Source organism: Ciona intestinalis, chromosome 1 (assembly GCF_000224145.3).
Source record: "Ciona intestinalis chromosome 1, KH, whole genome shotgun sequence".
In the NCBI taxonomy this organism is placed as follows: Eukaryota; Metazoa; Chordata; class Ascidiacea; order Phlebobranchia; family Cionidae; genus Ciona; species Ciona intestinalis.
This window is the reverse complement of record NC_020166.2, coordinates 8,123,927-8,137,881: the sequence shown is the minus strand read 5'-3', so window position 1 is coordinate 8,137,881 and position 13,955 is coordinate 8,123,927. Positions and strand designations below refer to the sequence as shown.

Here is a 13,955-nt window from a genome sequence, read left to right as displayed (position 1 = left end):
CACCAATGTTGTATAATTCATCATCCGCCGTATGTGCAGTTAAATAAATCATATGTATTGGAAACGATTGCCGTTCTAGCGTTAATCACCGATGTTTGGTAAAACGTTTGAGGTTCTGAAACATTTACGCCTTATAACACCGGCGCCGTGGCAAAGTGGTTACAGCGCGTCTGCCTCCAACATAGAGGCAGTGGTTTAAAAGGCTCGTTGCAGCTACCATTGCGGGCGTATGTTATGTCCTTAGACGAAACACTTCACGGCAATTGCTCCAACCCAGTGGCCATTAATAAGTTGGCCAAATATCAGGCTTACATAAAAAAGCCCAAATAATCACCCACAAAGTATAACATACATGTAACTCGTAAGCTGGCACGAAGTGTATAAACACCCGTGTTAAAACGACTGTCATTTTCCGGCCACGCGACAATAAAGCAAGTTCTTTTGAACGGAAGTATTATGGCCTATATGTAATTTTATGCAGGCGTTTACTAATAACATAAACAAAATACGCTAAAAATTTGGCACAACATAAACCATACCGTGTATATGTCACACACATGGCGCCCTCTATAACATAAACAACGCATGCTTGTCAGAACGCTACAACGAGATACCCTAAAACGTTATTTGTTTACGTGCATGCCTGCTTTGTGCATGGTACGTTTATATTGTGATTTTAGTAACATTCATTCACCAAAAACTAAATATAGTATTATGGGGAAAGATGGGACACCTTTGGAACATAATATCGAATATCCTGATCGAGTTTTAAACAATTAAAAAGTCGTGACGATACGGTTTTATTATTCTTTGAATGTTTTTTTTTTTTTTTTTTTTTTTTACAATAATATTAAGGTTACAATTATCCAGAATTAATGAAAAAAATGTCAAATTTTATGAAACAAGCGAAATTTTACAAAGTTACAATTATCGAGTATAAACCCACGATGCTATAGCAGATGTTTCACTGAATCTACTCAGTAAGTATTAAAATAAGTTTTTACCAAAGATAGCCACGACAACTGACACGTTTAATAACAACAAACACACAAAAACAAACGAAATATTTTTGCGACAAATTTCGGATTTTTTCCGCTTTCTTCAACAAGCAGGTTGTCACAACTAGTACGTGTTGTGATCAAGATGATTTTGTAGTTACTCTCGGCTTTCACCAAGCGGATCTTTTATTTTAAACAATTAACAACGCTCTTATAAAGCCGTGGGGATACGGGTATATAATATTGTAAATGTTTTTTGTTCAGTATCAAATGAGACGATAAAGTAGGATAAAAACCTGGATCATCTTTTCCAAACCTAAATTATGACATTTTATGCCGATCAATTTGAACGTGTAGCGAAAACAAGGAAAAAATCTGCTAGTTTCCTTGTGGCAGTTTAATCTAACATTCGAAAATAATATGCACTGCAAAATGCGTTAAGGTTTATTGCATAAATTCGTTTCCACATGTGCATCAATTACTGTATAAGTGTACAGGAAATATTTGCCTATACTACAATCTAGTCTATCAGAGTCTAGACTGCTGATTTCTCGAAACCTATACTCTCGTGTTAGAAGAAACAGAATCACTTCAGTCACGTAGTTTAAGTGAATTAAAACATCCTGAAATTACTGTGATCGTGTTTGATTGGAAGGTCTAAAGTTATTAAGACTAAAATGAGCGCCCTCATGGTGCAGCATATGTAGTAAGGTGGGGGGAGATGGGACACCCTTAGCACATAATATCCAAATATCATGATCGTGTTTTAAACAATTAACACCGGTCTATAGGAGTCCTAAAGATACGGTTTTATAAATTCCTAAATCTTCTTTGTTTACTACCAAACCATAGTATACTGAAGTGACTTCAGTATACTATGACCAAACGAGACGATAAAACACAAAAGGTGTGACATTTATGCTTTCGACTATGAAAAATCAGAATATTTGAATATTTGTGTGCTAAAGGTTTCCTATCTTACCCCACAGTATTCTAAAACCTGTAATACACATTACAGTTTAAAAACTCCACTAATGCGATTCTTAATTGTTTTACCGATTATTCCCAGGTCAAAGGCAGAACTCGCACGCAATATCCATCTTTCTACTAGTCTTAAAGTAAATTGCAAGCACCGATTGTACAACATAAAATGACAAACACCAAATAGATTTAACCAATTTTATTGACTTTCCCAACACCGTGGTGTACCATAAGCGTTTTCATATTTAACCGCTTCTTCTTCTTGAAGTCCATTGAGCATGGAAAGAATATCCAATGTTGTCAAGCACTGAAATATTAAAACGGGTGATTTTTTGCTAAAACATTTGTGTTTTCGATAAATCATCGCTTATTTATGCTTGCCTGCCAAAGGACAAATCGGTTATAGTGGTAATAGGATACACAAGTGCAATTAACAAATAGCACCGTGCGAGAGAACACCATGCATCAGTTAAGATACGTTTTGGGTAATAGTTTTGTGCTTTGATAATTTTTGCAATCATTAGTTATCGCTGCTATCATATTTGTAAATGTCTTGACCCAAGACACATACGTTCACTCATGGCCCATTCAATATATTGGCTCAATACATTGAGTAGGCCATGATTTATCACGTAAACAACGCATACTAAGTACTAGGGTATAAAAATGTTAACGCACAAATAAATAAATATTACCTTGCTTCAAATCGCTAAGAACGGAATTGATACTGAAAAAAGAGAGGATAAAGATGACGTCATGGGGTAACAGAATAAATATTTAATTTCGTTTACTTTATCCATGAAGTGTTAAGTTAGAAAAAAATCAAGTTAAAATATCATACCTTCTCTCATTAGCGACGGGCCCTTTCCAGATATCAGAATTGCTGTTAAAAAAAAACAAGATAAAGAATAACGCCATGGCAACAGATTTACCATTTAATTTCGTTTACTTTATCCATAAAGTGTTAAGTTAGAAAAAAATCAAGTTAAAATATCAAACCTTCTCTCATTAGCGACGGGCCCTTTCCAGATATCAGAAAAGACTCCAGCAATGCAAACAGAAAAGATGAGAAGAACGGCAATCAGCTTCATGGTGATTCTTTAACCAAATTGTTGTGGCAAAAAGCTGCATTGGTAGGCCGCTTTTATGGCAATAACTGTGTTTTTCACAGAATTATTCACTGTTAAGAGACGTTTGTCTGGTCGATTTTCCATGAACACTTGTTAGGTATACCTAAAATGCAACTGCAGCGAAAGCGTGCTGCAAAAGCTTTTGGCATTTTAATATTTACAACATAAATTTCTTCCGTTTACGAAATACCCAGATTTTTTTAAAGACCAAAAAAAGAAAATGATTTTAAAGACCAAAGAAAATGACTTTTTGCAAGGTTTTAATCGAGATCAAGACCATCTCTTTTTCTAATGAAAATCTAATGAAACTTACCAAATATGCAGAACACATATATTTTACATATATATATAGTAGGGAAGTCGGTGGGAAGATGGGACATTATTGTTTAACTCTTTTATCCTACCATGTGGCAGTATACAAAGGACATGTACAGCTTTTATGACAGTATTTTACGATTCTAAAGAAACGTTGTAATTGTTCGAACAAGATCAAAGATAGCATTTCGGTGTTAACGGTATCCCATCTTACCCGACAATGTTCCATTCAGAACTTTAATGCGACTAACTATTTCCAGCATGCGTATAACAGAAAAAAATCTGTAGCAACCATACATTGCTTTCTCTAAGAAAACTAATATCACCACTTTTTATCAAAGTTGTATCTTTAAATATAGAATACTTTGATAAAACAAAAATGTTCAAATTTATTGGTCCCCAATAGCGTATAAGTTGTGCTTACAAATCCCATTTTTTTTTATGAGACCAACACGGAAACATGGGACGAGTATATAGCTAAACCTACAACGAGTTGCCTTTGAGTAACAGGTTGTGAGAGGAATTGGCAGACTGTAACTTCCCCTGAGTTCATGATTTCTTTGAACAAGAGTTGATTCAAAAGAAAACAAAGTATACGGCGTTTTGGTACGTGACCAGCAAAGCTTTGTGCAGTAGGCCTATACGAATTGTTCGTCACAGACGCTAAATATACCCTTTCTACATGACTCCACAACAGTATATCAGAGGTAAGCTGAAATGTGAAAACCATTATCGGTGGTCTAAAACACAGACTGGTATTCTTCGTCTAGGGATAATTTTCTGTGACTTGAATGGTAATTTGGTATAGTCATAGTTCAATATAATACACTTCTTTATTGAACTATGTAGTGCCAAGATGCCTCTCTTTTTTTTCTTATAAAAGCACATTTTTCGTTTTTGTTTGTTGCTACATTGCTAACTGCGTAATTAAGACCAAGGTGAAATTAGAATATAGATATTGCGTTGTCATTTTCTTTTTATTCTACTTGTCAACTAAGCTTAAAAGTGTGGGCACCTGCCGCCAACTTTACCACAACGTACGCATTCTTTATGCATATAGTGAAATTTTGATAATTATGTATAAACATTATCTGTGCTCGGAGCAAACTACAGCACTACACTAGTTTCAACCGCTACACTAGTTTCTTCAAGAGTTATATTATATTCAAACCTATAGTAAAGCACTTTGTATACGGTTATAATTAGCTTTTACTATTCAAATTGACTTAGTGCAGGATTTTAAACTAAGATAGGATTGCTTGTAGCATTTCATTGCATATTTTATGGCATTATTTGTTATTCCTATAGGTTTTTACAACATTGACGAAAGAAGATAATGTGAGCACGTTACACAGTGTTGTAGCTCACAGTAGTGCATTAGTAACCATTGGGGAATAATTGGAAACGCTTAAAAATAAAGATGTCTAACACAGGTGACATCTATCTTGAAGAATTGTCCGTCGCAATTAAATCGGTATGTTCCCAGGATACTATAATAGTAAATACAAGTTTGGGACTTATTGGGTATACAACAAACATAATAGAAAGTATAACACAGATAATAGAAAGTATAAACCAGTCGTGCCCCCTGCCCGTGAGATAGACGCCAATGACTTTTACCCTGGTAGAATAAAACTAGAATCTGTTATGATAGATTCCGTATCAAACTTCAAAACTTGTCCTATGTTTGCAGCTTCAAGTTGAAAGCTTACTTCAACTTAATAAAGATTCTTCTCCCATCACGTTTGCAAACAATCAAAAGACTTTAAACTACTTTTGTTCATCATTGGACAAAATATTCTTGCATGGGTACGTATTTTGCGACTAGATATATTATATTTTTAACAATATATAGCCCATACTCTTAGAGTTCTTATACAGCTAATTTGAACTCAATTTCAGTTAAAAACCTAATTCAGTGCTTGAGTGCTATGAAAAACACATTTTTAACACATTTTTTAGGGTATATAAGCATACCCTGCATACCCGTGTTAGGTGCCTATGGGTCAAAACTCTTTCTTTAATACTAATGTAGTAATGTGATCCACTTTTAACTGTAACAGAGTTACAGTTGTTTTATTGTACAACTATTTATTAGATTGCGAGCAAAAGAACAAGGTTACTGGCATTTTGTAAGGAGATTTTGTCGAAAAGACACAATAAATCATATCCAGAATCTAAAACATGTTTTAACCAACATTGGAAGAGGTATAAAGTTACTTTATTTTTTAAATAGGAAATTAATACCGATATCCCCAAAAAATAATCAGCCGCAAAGTAACATGCAGGGTAACGTAATTGCATTTAATAATGTCACTCCAGATTTGAACAAAAAGATGACGCTCATAGTATCAAATTTTAAATGTTTTCAATTTTCAGGTAGAGCGTGGTTGTTTGTTGCACTAAACGAGAGCCATCTTGAGGGATTTCTCAACAGTTTCCAACACAATCCTTCGATTGTAGATGAATATTATTTAAGGTATTTCTGATAATTAACTTCTGACATCACTCAAGATAGTTTTAAAAAAAAAACATTTGAGATAAAAATTGTGTCATAATTTTTATGGATGTCTGTGTTATAGAATATTGGCCAAATTTGGCCCAAATCCCAGGTCCTCGACAAGGGCCTCACCAATACAGAATAAAATAGGCTGTTATGTTTTAATTGAAACTGTTCAGAAAATCTGTATTTTATGCATTTAAGAATTTCTTTATTTCCTGAAGAAATAAAAACATTAACAGCTTTTAACTTTTGTAGACCCTATCTAAAATTTATACAGTTTCTTTTAATTTAAAATTCTTTTCCAAATTCTGTTTAATTTTTTTTCAGCCACGCAATTTTGAGTACCCCTCAGGTAAGCCGTAAACTAAATTCAAGGTGTTTTATGTTGCAGTCTTTGTTAATTCTATTTTTGCATTACAGCTTTTACTGCTACAGAGTTTAATGTGTGGATTAGAACACGTCAACTTTTCAATTGAACCGGTAATTTTAGTATGTATTTTTGTATTAAGTAATGCCTCCACATTTTGTAGAGAATTTGATCTTTTTTTGTGTTATATATATATTTAAAGTATTATGCTAATACAAAATCTAAAAAAAAAAAAAATTTAAAAAAATTTTATAAAAAAAATTATAACTTTCGAGTAAAAACTTATGACAGTATTTTTCCAGGATGTCCACTATCTTGATATACCAGTTTTCCCTGTCGTAATCACCCACCCTGCAATAACTCCTCCTACCCAGTCAGATTGCACAGTTCGTAGCAAGGGCAAACCAGAATTAAGCCACCAAAACTCCAACCTTGGCTCTGCAGTTGTTATAAATCCGGATGCTCTTGTGAATGCTGCATCCAAGGGCACAGAGCTTGCTGCTAAAGCTTTGAGAGGTGTTTTTGGGAATAACCAGCTTAGAACAAGAGAAGTGGTGCTTGGTGATGAAATGCCAGAAGTGGCATATTATGAATTGCCGAAAGCACTGCAGGATGTCGCATGTTTTGATTCCATAGCAGAACAACAAGGAACTGAGCTCACTTGTATGGGAATAACTGTGAAAGAAAACACTATATGTAAGTCCTGCTCTTTTGACTTAAACAGATGTCAATGCGGATCTTCTTCGAAAAAGATGAATCAACGAACGCATATTGATTCTGACATCTTGATTGATGACGGTCCGATCAGAGTAACTCGACAGTTGTCAACACGGAAAAAACATTCCTTCAAACACACTACCACGATTGGTATACAATGTGATGACATTTTAAATGATACTGACTCGGGTCTACCAAGTGATATTCCATCCTCTGTAGATTCTAGCATAGATCTTCTCACAGCTTGGCTCTCTGCCTCTCATCATCAAGAAAACACAAAGTTATTCGGCGTTCATGAAATTTCAACTCAGTGTAACGACTTGGGAGATGAAAGTCCGGAAAAAAGTCATTTTTCGCATGATCCATTACAGACGGATGTTTGCTTGATTGATTTTGTGACGGAAGATGAAGCCTCTCATAGTTGTGGTCTTTTTTGCTTTGATTTAACAACCGATGATCCTGAAATTCATGAAGAAAATTTAGATTTCACACAGAAAAAAATAAAAGAATTGGTCGATGGTGTGAATCCTGACCTAACTTTTTCTGAAACTGAAAAAGATTCAGTTTCGACAGAAAAAACTTTCAAAACTAAGTCTCCGCGGAAATTACTGAAAATGAATATACTACAACACGAACACACCATAGGCGCTATTGAAGCAGAGGAAAAGGATAATAAAAAAGTGGAAAAAGAACATAATGAATGTAGCGATAGAGAACTTAATGAAACCTGTGGTTTAAACAAGACTGCTCATACTGCTGTACCGATTGCTTGTACTGAGATTGTTAATAATGAATCTGAAATAGAGCAAAGCATTCATACCGAAAAATCCTCTCATAGTTTTGAAAGTCAACAAACAAACAAGTTAAACATTGAAAGCACTACAAATAAAAACTCGGAATGCAATGTAGTTCCGCAAACATCATGTGATGATATAACATGCGCTGGTGTAAATACTTACTATTTAATGTGCAATGCATATGCTGCTGATAGCAAACTAGACCCATGTCAATCTATTTCCGCTGAAAATGAAATTTCTGAATCTCTCAATCAAGTTAAAGTTGGCTCTTCTTGTATTTTAGACAGTTTTAATGCATCTGATAGCAAACTAGAACTGTGTAGTAAAGATGAAACTAATTCTGATGAAAATGCTATAACTTCTAAACCCTCCCATCAAGTTAAAGTTGCTTCTTCTTGCGCCTCGGGAAGTTCTGAACTTGACTACCCTGATATTTACAAAGTTGAATCCATTCAAAAGAAGAAAAAGAACATGGATAGCTGTTCAACTTCATTAGAACTTAGTACTAGTAGCGAGAAATCTCTTTCGGAATCAAATAATTTATGTGAAGTAACCACAAACAAACATATTTGCGAAAAAGAAAGTGATAAAGTTCATGCAAAAGTTCCTGTTTTTGAGAAAGCAGTTGATCTGGCATATTATGATAATTGTGAAACAGAAAACAGTAGCTTTGAAGAAGAGAATATATCTCAGCACCTGTTTGAGGAAGATAGTTTTGCGGAGATGGAAGATTCTTATGTAGTGGATATTGATAGCAATCTACATCTACAACTTATGTTAGATGTTGTGCTAAGCGATGATGAAAAGTTAATAAAGGTTTGGTTTTATATATATGAATGGAAAGTGGGGTAATGAAGGTATTTATAACACGGTTGTTCTGTTTCACAAACTTCGTGCCTGCTTACGAGTTACTAGTTTATTGTTAATAGGTATACTAGACTACTAGTCATTCGTTTGTAAAGGTAGCCTTGGCTTGAACTCTTTGTTTATTTTTTTAAAGAGGCAATATGAAATATTGGATATTCTGTTCTAATGGTATCCCATCTTACCTTTCAGTACTATAATGCGACTTTCTCTATGTGAATTTTAATATAATATAGTACGGTGGGGGAAGATGGACACAGGGAGACCATTTCTTTTCTTGTCTCATTTAGTAGTAAACAAAAAACATTCAAAGAATTATAAAACCGTATCCTCACGACTCCTGTAAACCGTTGTTTATTGTTTAAAACTCGATCAGGATGTTTGGATATTATGTGCTAATGGTGTCCTGTCTCCCCCACCTTACTATATTATCTTACTACTTACTACATTTATAGATTTAATTCCTTGTTTTTGTAGCTTTTTCGTACAAGATCACACTCAAATAAAAACAACGAGAATTTATTTATCCTCTTCACAAACAGCTTGGTTTATTTCCTCACTCAATATGAAACATTGTATGTGAGACAGAACTATCTTGGATACTTTAACGTTGATGTTTTACACAGCAATCAGGTAATAATTATCCCGTTTGTTCAAATATTTTAATTGTATATATTATCTGCCCTACGTTGTGGCAAGTGGTTAGCGCGCCACGTCTAACTCAGGGATAATGGGTTAGGCTTTCAAGGCTCGTCGCTGCTACCATTATTGGCGTATGTGTCCTTCGGCAAGATACTTAACAGCAATTGCTCCAACCCAGTGTTCACTAATGAATTGTTTAAATTATTAGCCTGGCATAAAAAAAGAAAGCAAGTTACATTCATTCATTTGTAATTTCAATGCGCAAGAGTTTTAATATCATATGTGTTTTAGCTTTTTACAGACGTCTGTTGTAAAGTCTAATGTTTTTAAAGAACTTGGTTTGTTGCTAATCTTATATTTTAAAGGCGTTTCAATTCTAAATATGTGTTTATGCAAAATATTATTTTTACCTGTTATGTTTGCATTTGACACTATATGCAAATGAAAGTTAGGTCGCTGAAGTCCAAGTTAACAAACAACAAAATAAATGTTTTAAAACAGGAATACTTTTTCTTCAAAACACACACACATATATATATAATACTTTTTAGTATAATTAGTTATTTATTTACATTGGTTTTTACACCAGGGCCTCATTTTTTCTGAAGATGTTACTTCAAACACCAAGTGTGTAAGATGTAATACTTCAGATTCTACACTGACAAGATTACTCTTATTTTGTTTTCAAGAAAATAAACCAAATATCAATCCAGCCAATCTGAAAGGTTTACAACAGGTATGTTGTATGTATATGTGTGATTTATATATCGTCGCGTGGCGGGGCAACGACAGTATTTGTAACATTTTGTTTTATACACCTTGTGCTTGCTAATATGAGAAGACCTTACTTATCGGGTATGTTTTAGAAGAGAATATTTTTTGTTTTTATTTCTGAATTGCTGACTTATTGGATCAACTGACAATCAGACATATAATCAGACACATTACTGATATATTTACCATAGTGGCAACATTAAGCTTTGATCCTGTATCCTCTAGTCCTGAGCCATGCGCTTAAATACCACTGTCCCATGGCATTGGAACATTTCCTCTCAAACACCACATGCTATGCTGCTAACATTATGAACGCACTCCTGCTTAACAACTTATGGTGCAGTCATACATAGGACTTATTTATAAACTTAATTTGCCCCACAAAAAGTTATTTTTATACAAAACATATATTCGTAACGAAAAGTTATTTTTATACAAAACATATTTTCGTAACGAAAAGTTATTTTTGTACAAAACATATATTCGTAAGGAAAAGTTATTTTTGTACAAAACATATATTCGTAACGACGAGTTAGTTTTTTACAAAACATACATTATTACATTCCTAACGAAAAGTTATATTTATACAAAACATATATTCCTAACAAAAAGGTATTTTTATAATTAGTAATTAAATATATTCCTGAAGAAAAGTTGTTTTCATTTTTTTCCCAGCAACTCCATTTATACTCTGACTGGACCAAGCATACTTCTTGTCTTGAGTCCTGTGTGTCCAGTGAAACGGGTATCCCTGTTTCAGATTGTGATATTTTGCTGTACTCTCTCATCGAGTGGAAAACTGAATCAAAAGTTGTTAAAACTGAACCATCACTTACAAGTGATCTGTCATACAAAGCTGGGAGATCTTTTTTTGGTGGGGAAAAGTGGGTTTCAGCTTACTTTGTCTTGGAAGATGGGCTTCTGTATCAATATAAAACTAAGTATGCTGTTCATTTGGCCTTGTGTATGTTTAGCAGCTCAAACAGTGTGGAAAAATGCAAATTTTAGATTGGACAGGCGTCACTTTTAAGTAGTCTACCAACATATTTAAATTGTTCAGAAAACAATCTGGAAACACTGCAAGAATATACTAGACACTTGGAAACACTGAAAACCTATATTTAATTTAATATTTCTTAGTTTAACATTTTTTCTTCACATTTCTTTACTTGTAACTCATTTTTTATCCTAATACTTAAACCTATTTTCTTCCACATTTCTTTACTTTAAACAACCTTTTTTCCAATCTTTATTAAACATTGTTCTTAACAGAAATGCAACGAAACCTGACCACTGTTACATCATAGAGGAGGAAATATCTTCTGTGGAGCGCGGCGTTACAAGCGCTGACTTCTCTGTTATTTTAAGAACAGGTTCCCGGATTAATTTGCGTGCAAGCGATGATGATAATGCCAAGTCTTGGATTGAAGCGATCGCTTCATTTATACAGGTAGTGGTTTATCCTCTGTACATCATTCTTACTTAGCGCGCCTGCCTGTAGCCTATAGGACCAATAGTATAGGTGATGGGTTCAAGGATTGTCGATGCTACCTTTGTGGGCATATGTGTCCTTGGGAAAGACACTTATTACCAATTGCTTCAACTCAGTGGTCACTATTGGGTTGTGTAAATTGTCAGTCATGCACAAAAACACACCCACAAAGTAACTCGTAAGACCCATTGTTTTAAATATTTCGGCTAAGAAATACCTAATGTATGGTGTTTTAAATATGTTGAATTTTATATTATAAGTCTATACAACTTACATTACCACATCAGTAATATCTCTGTTCAATAACAATTTTTGTTCAGTCTTATTCTAGTACAGCCGAATATCCTGTCAACTGCTCGCTTGTGATCGCCACCAAGCGGTTGTTCATCTGCCATGAAGACCACAGCACAGGATTCTGTCGTTGCCTGTCTCATGTTCAACTCTCTGAAGTTACACACGTCGAAATGAATTACGAAACCCATTTCTGTTGTGTGTATTTCAAGCAGTGTTCCCCAATGCAAAAGCCCTCTAGTTCAAAAGCGTGTAACTGGCAACTTCAGTTCCCAAGTGCGCAACACTGTGAGCAGTTTGAAAACACCATGAAGGATTGCTGTTATTCCATTTCATTCAACCGGTTGACTACTTCTTGATTTGTGGGCAAAACTGCATTGTCATTTTCCTTTTATATAGCCGACCACTATCCAAGTGCCACCAGTGTTATGTAGTTTTCATTCGCCAGTTATTACACCTAATTTATTTCACTATTAAATGTTAAATACGCTTCTTTGCAATTATGTTGTTTCATACTGTGAATTGATTTCGTCGAAAATACAATTTCCTGCCAAATAATATTCAGGTTTGTTCCGCGACAATTGAAACACTAATTCTCGGTGACTGTGTAGCTGCCAAAATTTAGGTAATATCCATTTTCAACGGAATAATGCAACTTATTCTTGTGTTTTTACATGTTATTTATGTAATATCATTTATTATACACTTTTCTTCTTTGTGATTTATTAGCGGTTATTAACTTCTATATTTTTGCAGATGCAATATATGTAACCAATTGTGTCTGTTAAAGGCACACAAGAGTGACCTATATTTAAAACATATTCTCAATGCATTCTTAGTCGGTTTAAATCTCAAGAGCAAGCCTACAATCTGAACTACACGCTTTAACACGGCCCAAACCATCCTGAAATAGTAAACGCAGAAGTTGGTGCCTTCAAATCGATTGATTGAGAAAGTGCGCAGCCTTTATTGTTTCCTGTACCCACGGTGTGTAGGCCGTGTTGGCTTTGGCGCGACTTTATTGAAATCTTGTTTCGTTGAAGATTTCGGGCAAGAAAGCGATGTTTGGTGTTAGTGTTTCGTTTAAGATTTCGGGCAAGAAAGCGATTTGGTGTTAGTAAGATTTCGGGCAAGAAAGCGATGTTTGGATGGCTTATAATGTATCGCTATTGAGCATTTGAGCTTCGTATTGATTAGCGTGAGAAATTTCTATGGTAAAAAACAATGGCTTCCTCAATACATTGAATAGACTTGTTTGTTCTAAAAGCGAAAAGGAGAGGACGCGGTATTGAGTCTTAAAACGTAGGTGTTTTACGCGTGGTATTAAGTACAAAGCTAGCAGGCTAGGTTTTATATACATATATTAGTCAGAATTGCACACAGCGGGGGTCTATAGGACCAAGGTGATCCTAGAATACAGATATTCTAGCGGCCATTTTCGATACCTTCTACTGGTACCACTAACCTAAAATTTGGACACTGTACTAACTAGACCCCAGCGGTACCGATTCTAAAATAAAAACTTTAAAATTCGAAAAAATATTAATTATGAATATTAATATTCGTCATAAAAACATATTTATAGAATTTTCTCCCGATCCAGCTTCGAATATGTTATAGCGCTAAATGATACCTAAAATATGAAACATTATTTTCTTTAAAAAAGTGCGGGGATAGATGTTAAATATAAAAAAGTATGATCATAACTTGAATCATATAAATATTATATTTTCGATTTTTTTTGCGAAAATATAACTTACGCATACATCTATGTAAGTCACTCACATGTTATCCCCATCGAAAAAAAAATTAATTTCAACTTTTTTTTATAACTGAATATTAATATTCGTCATAAAAATATACTTATAGAATTTTCTCCCGATCCAGCTTCGAATATGTTATAGCGCTACGTAATACCTAAAAAATGAAACATCATTTTCTTCAAAAAAGTGCGGGGAAGGGTTCAGAATACAAACAAGTATGAGGGTCATAACCCGAATCATACAAGTATTAAATTTTAAAATATTTCGGCGAAAATATAACTTACGCATACATCTATGTAGGTCACTCACATGTTATCCCCA

At 34.3% G+C, this 13,955-nt stretch overlaps 1 protein-coding gene across 4 annotated transcripts; it reads left to right on the top strand.

The window, feature by feature from the left end:
* The first annotated feature begins 3,814 nt into the window (after positions 1-3,814).
* On the top strand, positions 3,815-12,429 carry LOC100176982. 4 transcript variants are annotated; one of them, XM_018816087.2, is made up of 13 exons: positions 3,815-4,030; positions 4,733-4,898; positions 5,118-5,233; positions 5,523-5,632; positions 5,804-5,903; positions 6,255-6,279; positions 6,348-6,407; positions 6,597-8,624; positions 9,150-9,305; positions 9,904-10,050; positions 10,764-11,029; positions 11,361-11,538; positions 11,901-12,429. In XM_018816087.2, the coding sequence occupies exons 2-13, from the start codon at positions 4,845-4,847 to the stop codon at positions 12,228-12,230; spliced, it is 3,570 nt and encodes a 1,189-aa protein (XP_018671632.1). In that variant the 5' UTR covers positions 3,815-4,030; positions 4,733-4,844; the 3' UTR covers positions 12,231-12,429. The 4 variants fall into 4 exon arrangements, with proteins under 4 accessions (XP_018671632.1, XP_009862477.1, XP_026694830.1 ...); XM_009864175.3 differs by having other exon boundaries at positions 3,815-4,131; XM_026839029.1 differs by having other exon boundaries at positions 3,815-4,131; positions 4,727-4,898.
* The last annotated feature ends 1,526 nt before the right edge of the window (positions 12,430-13,955 follow it).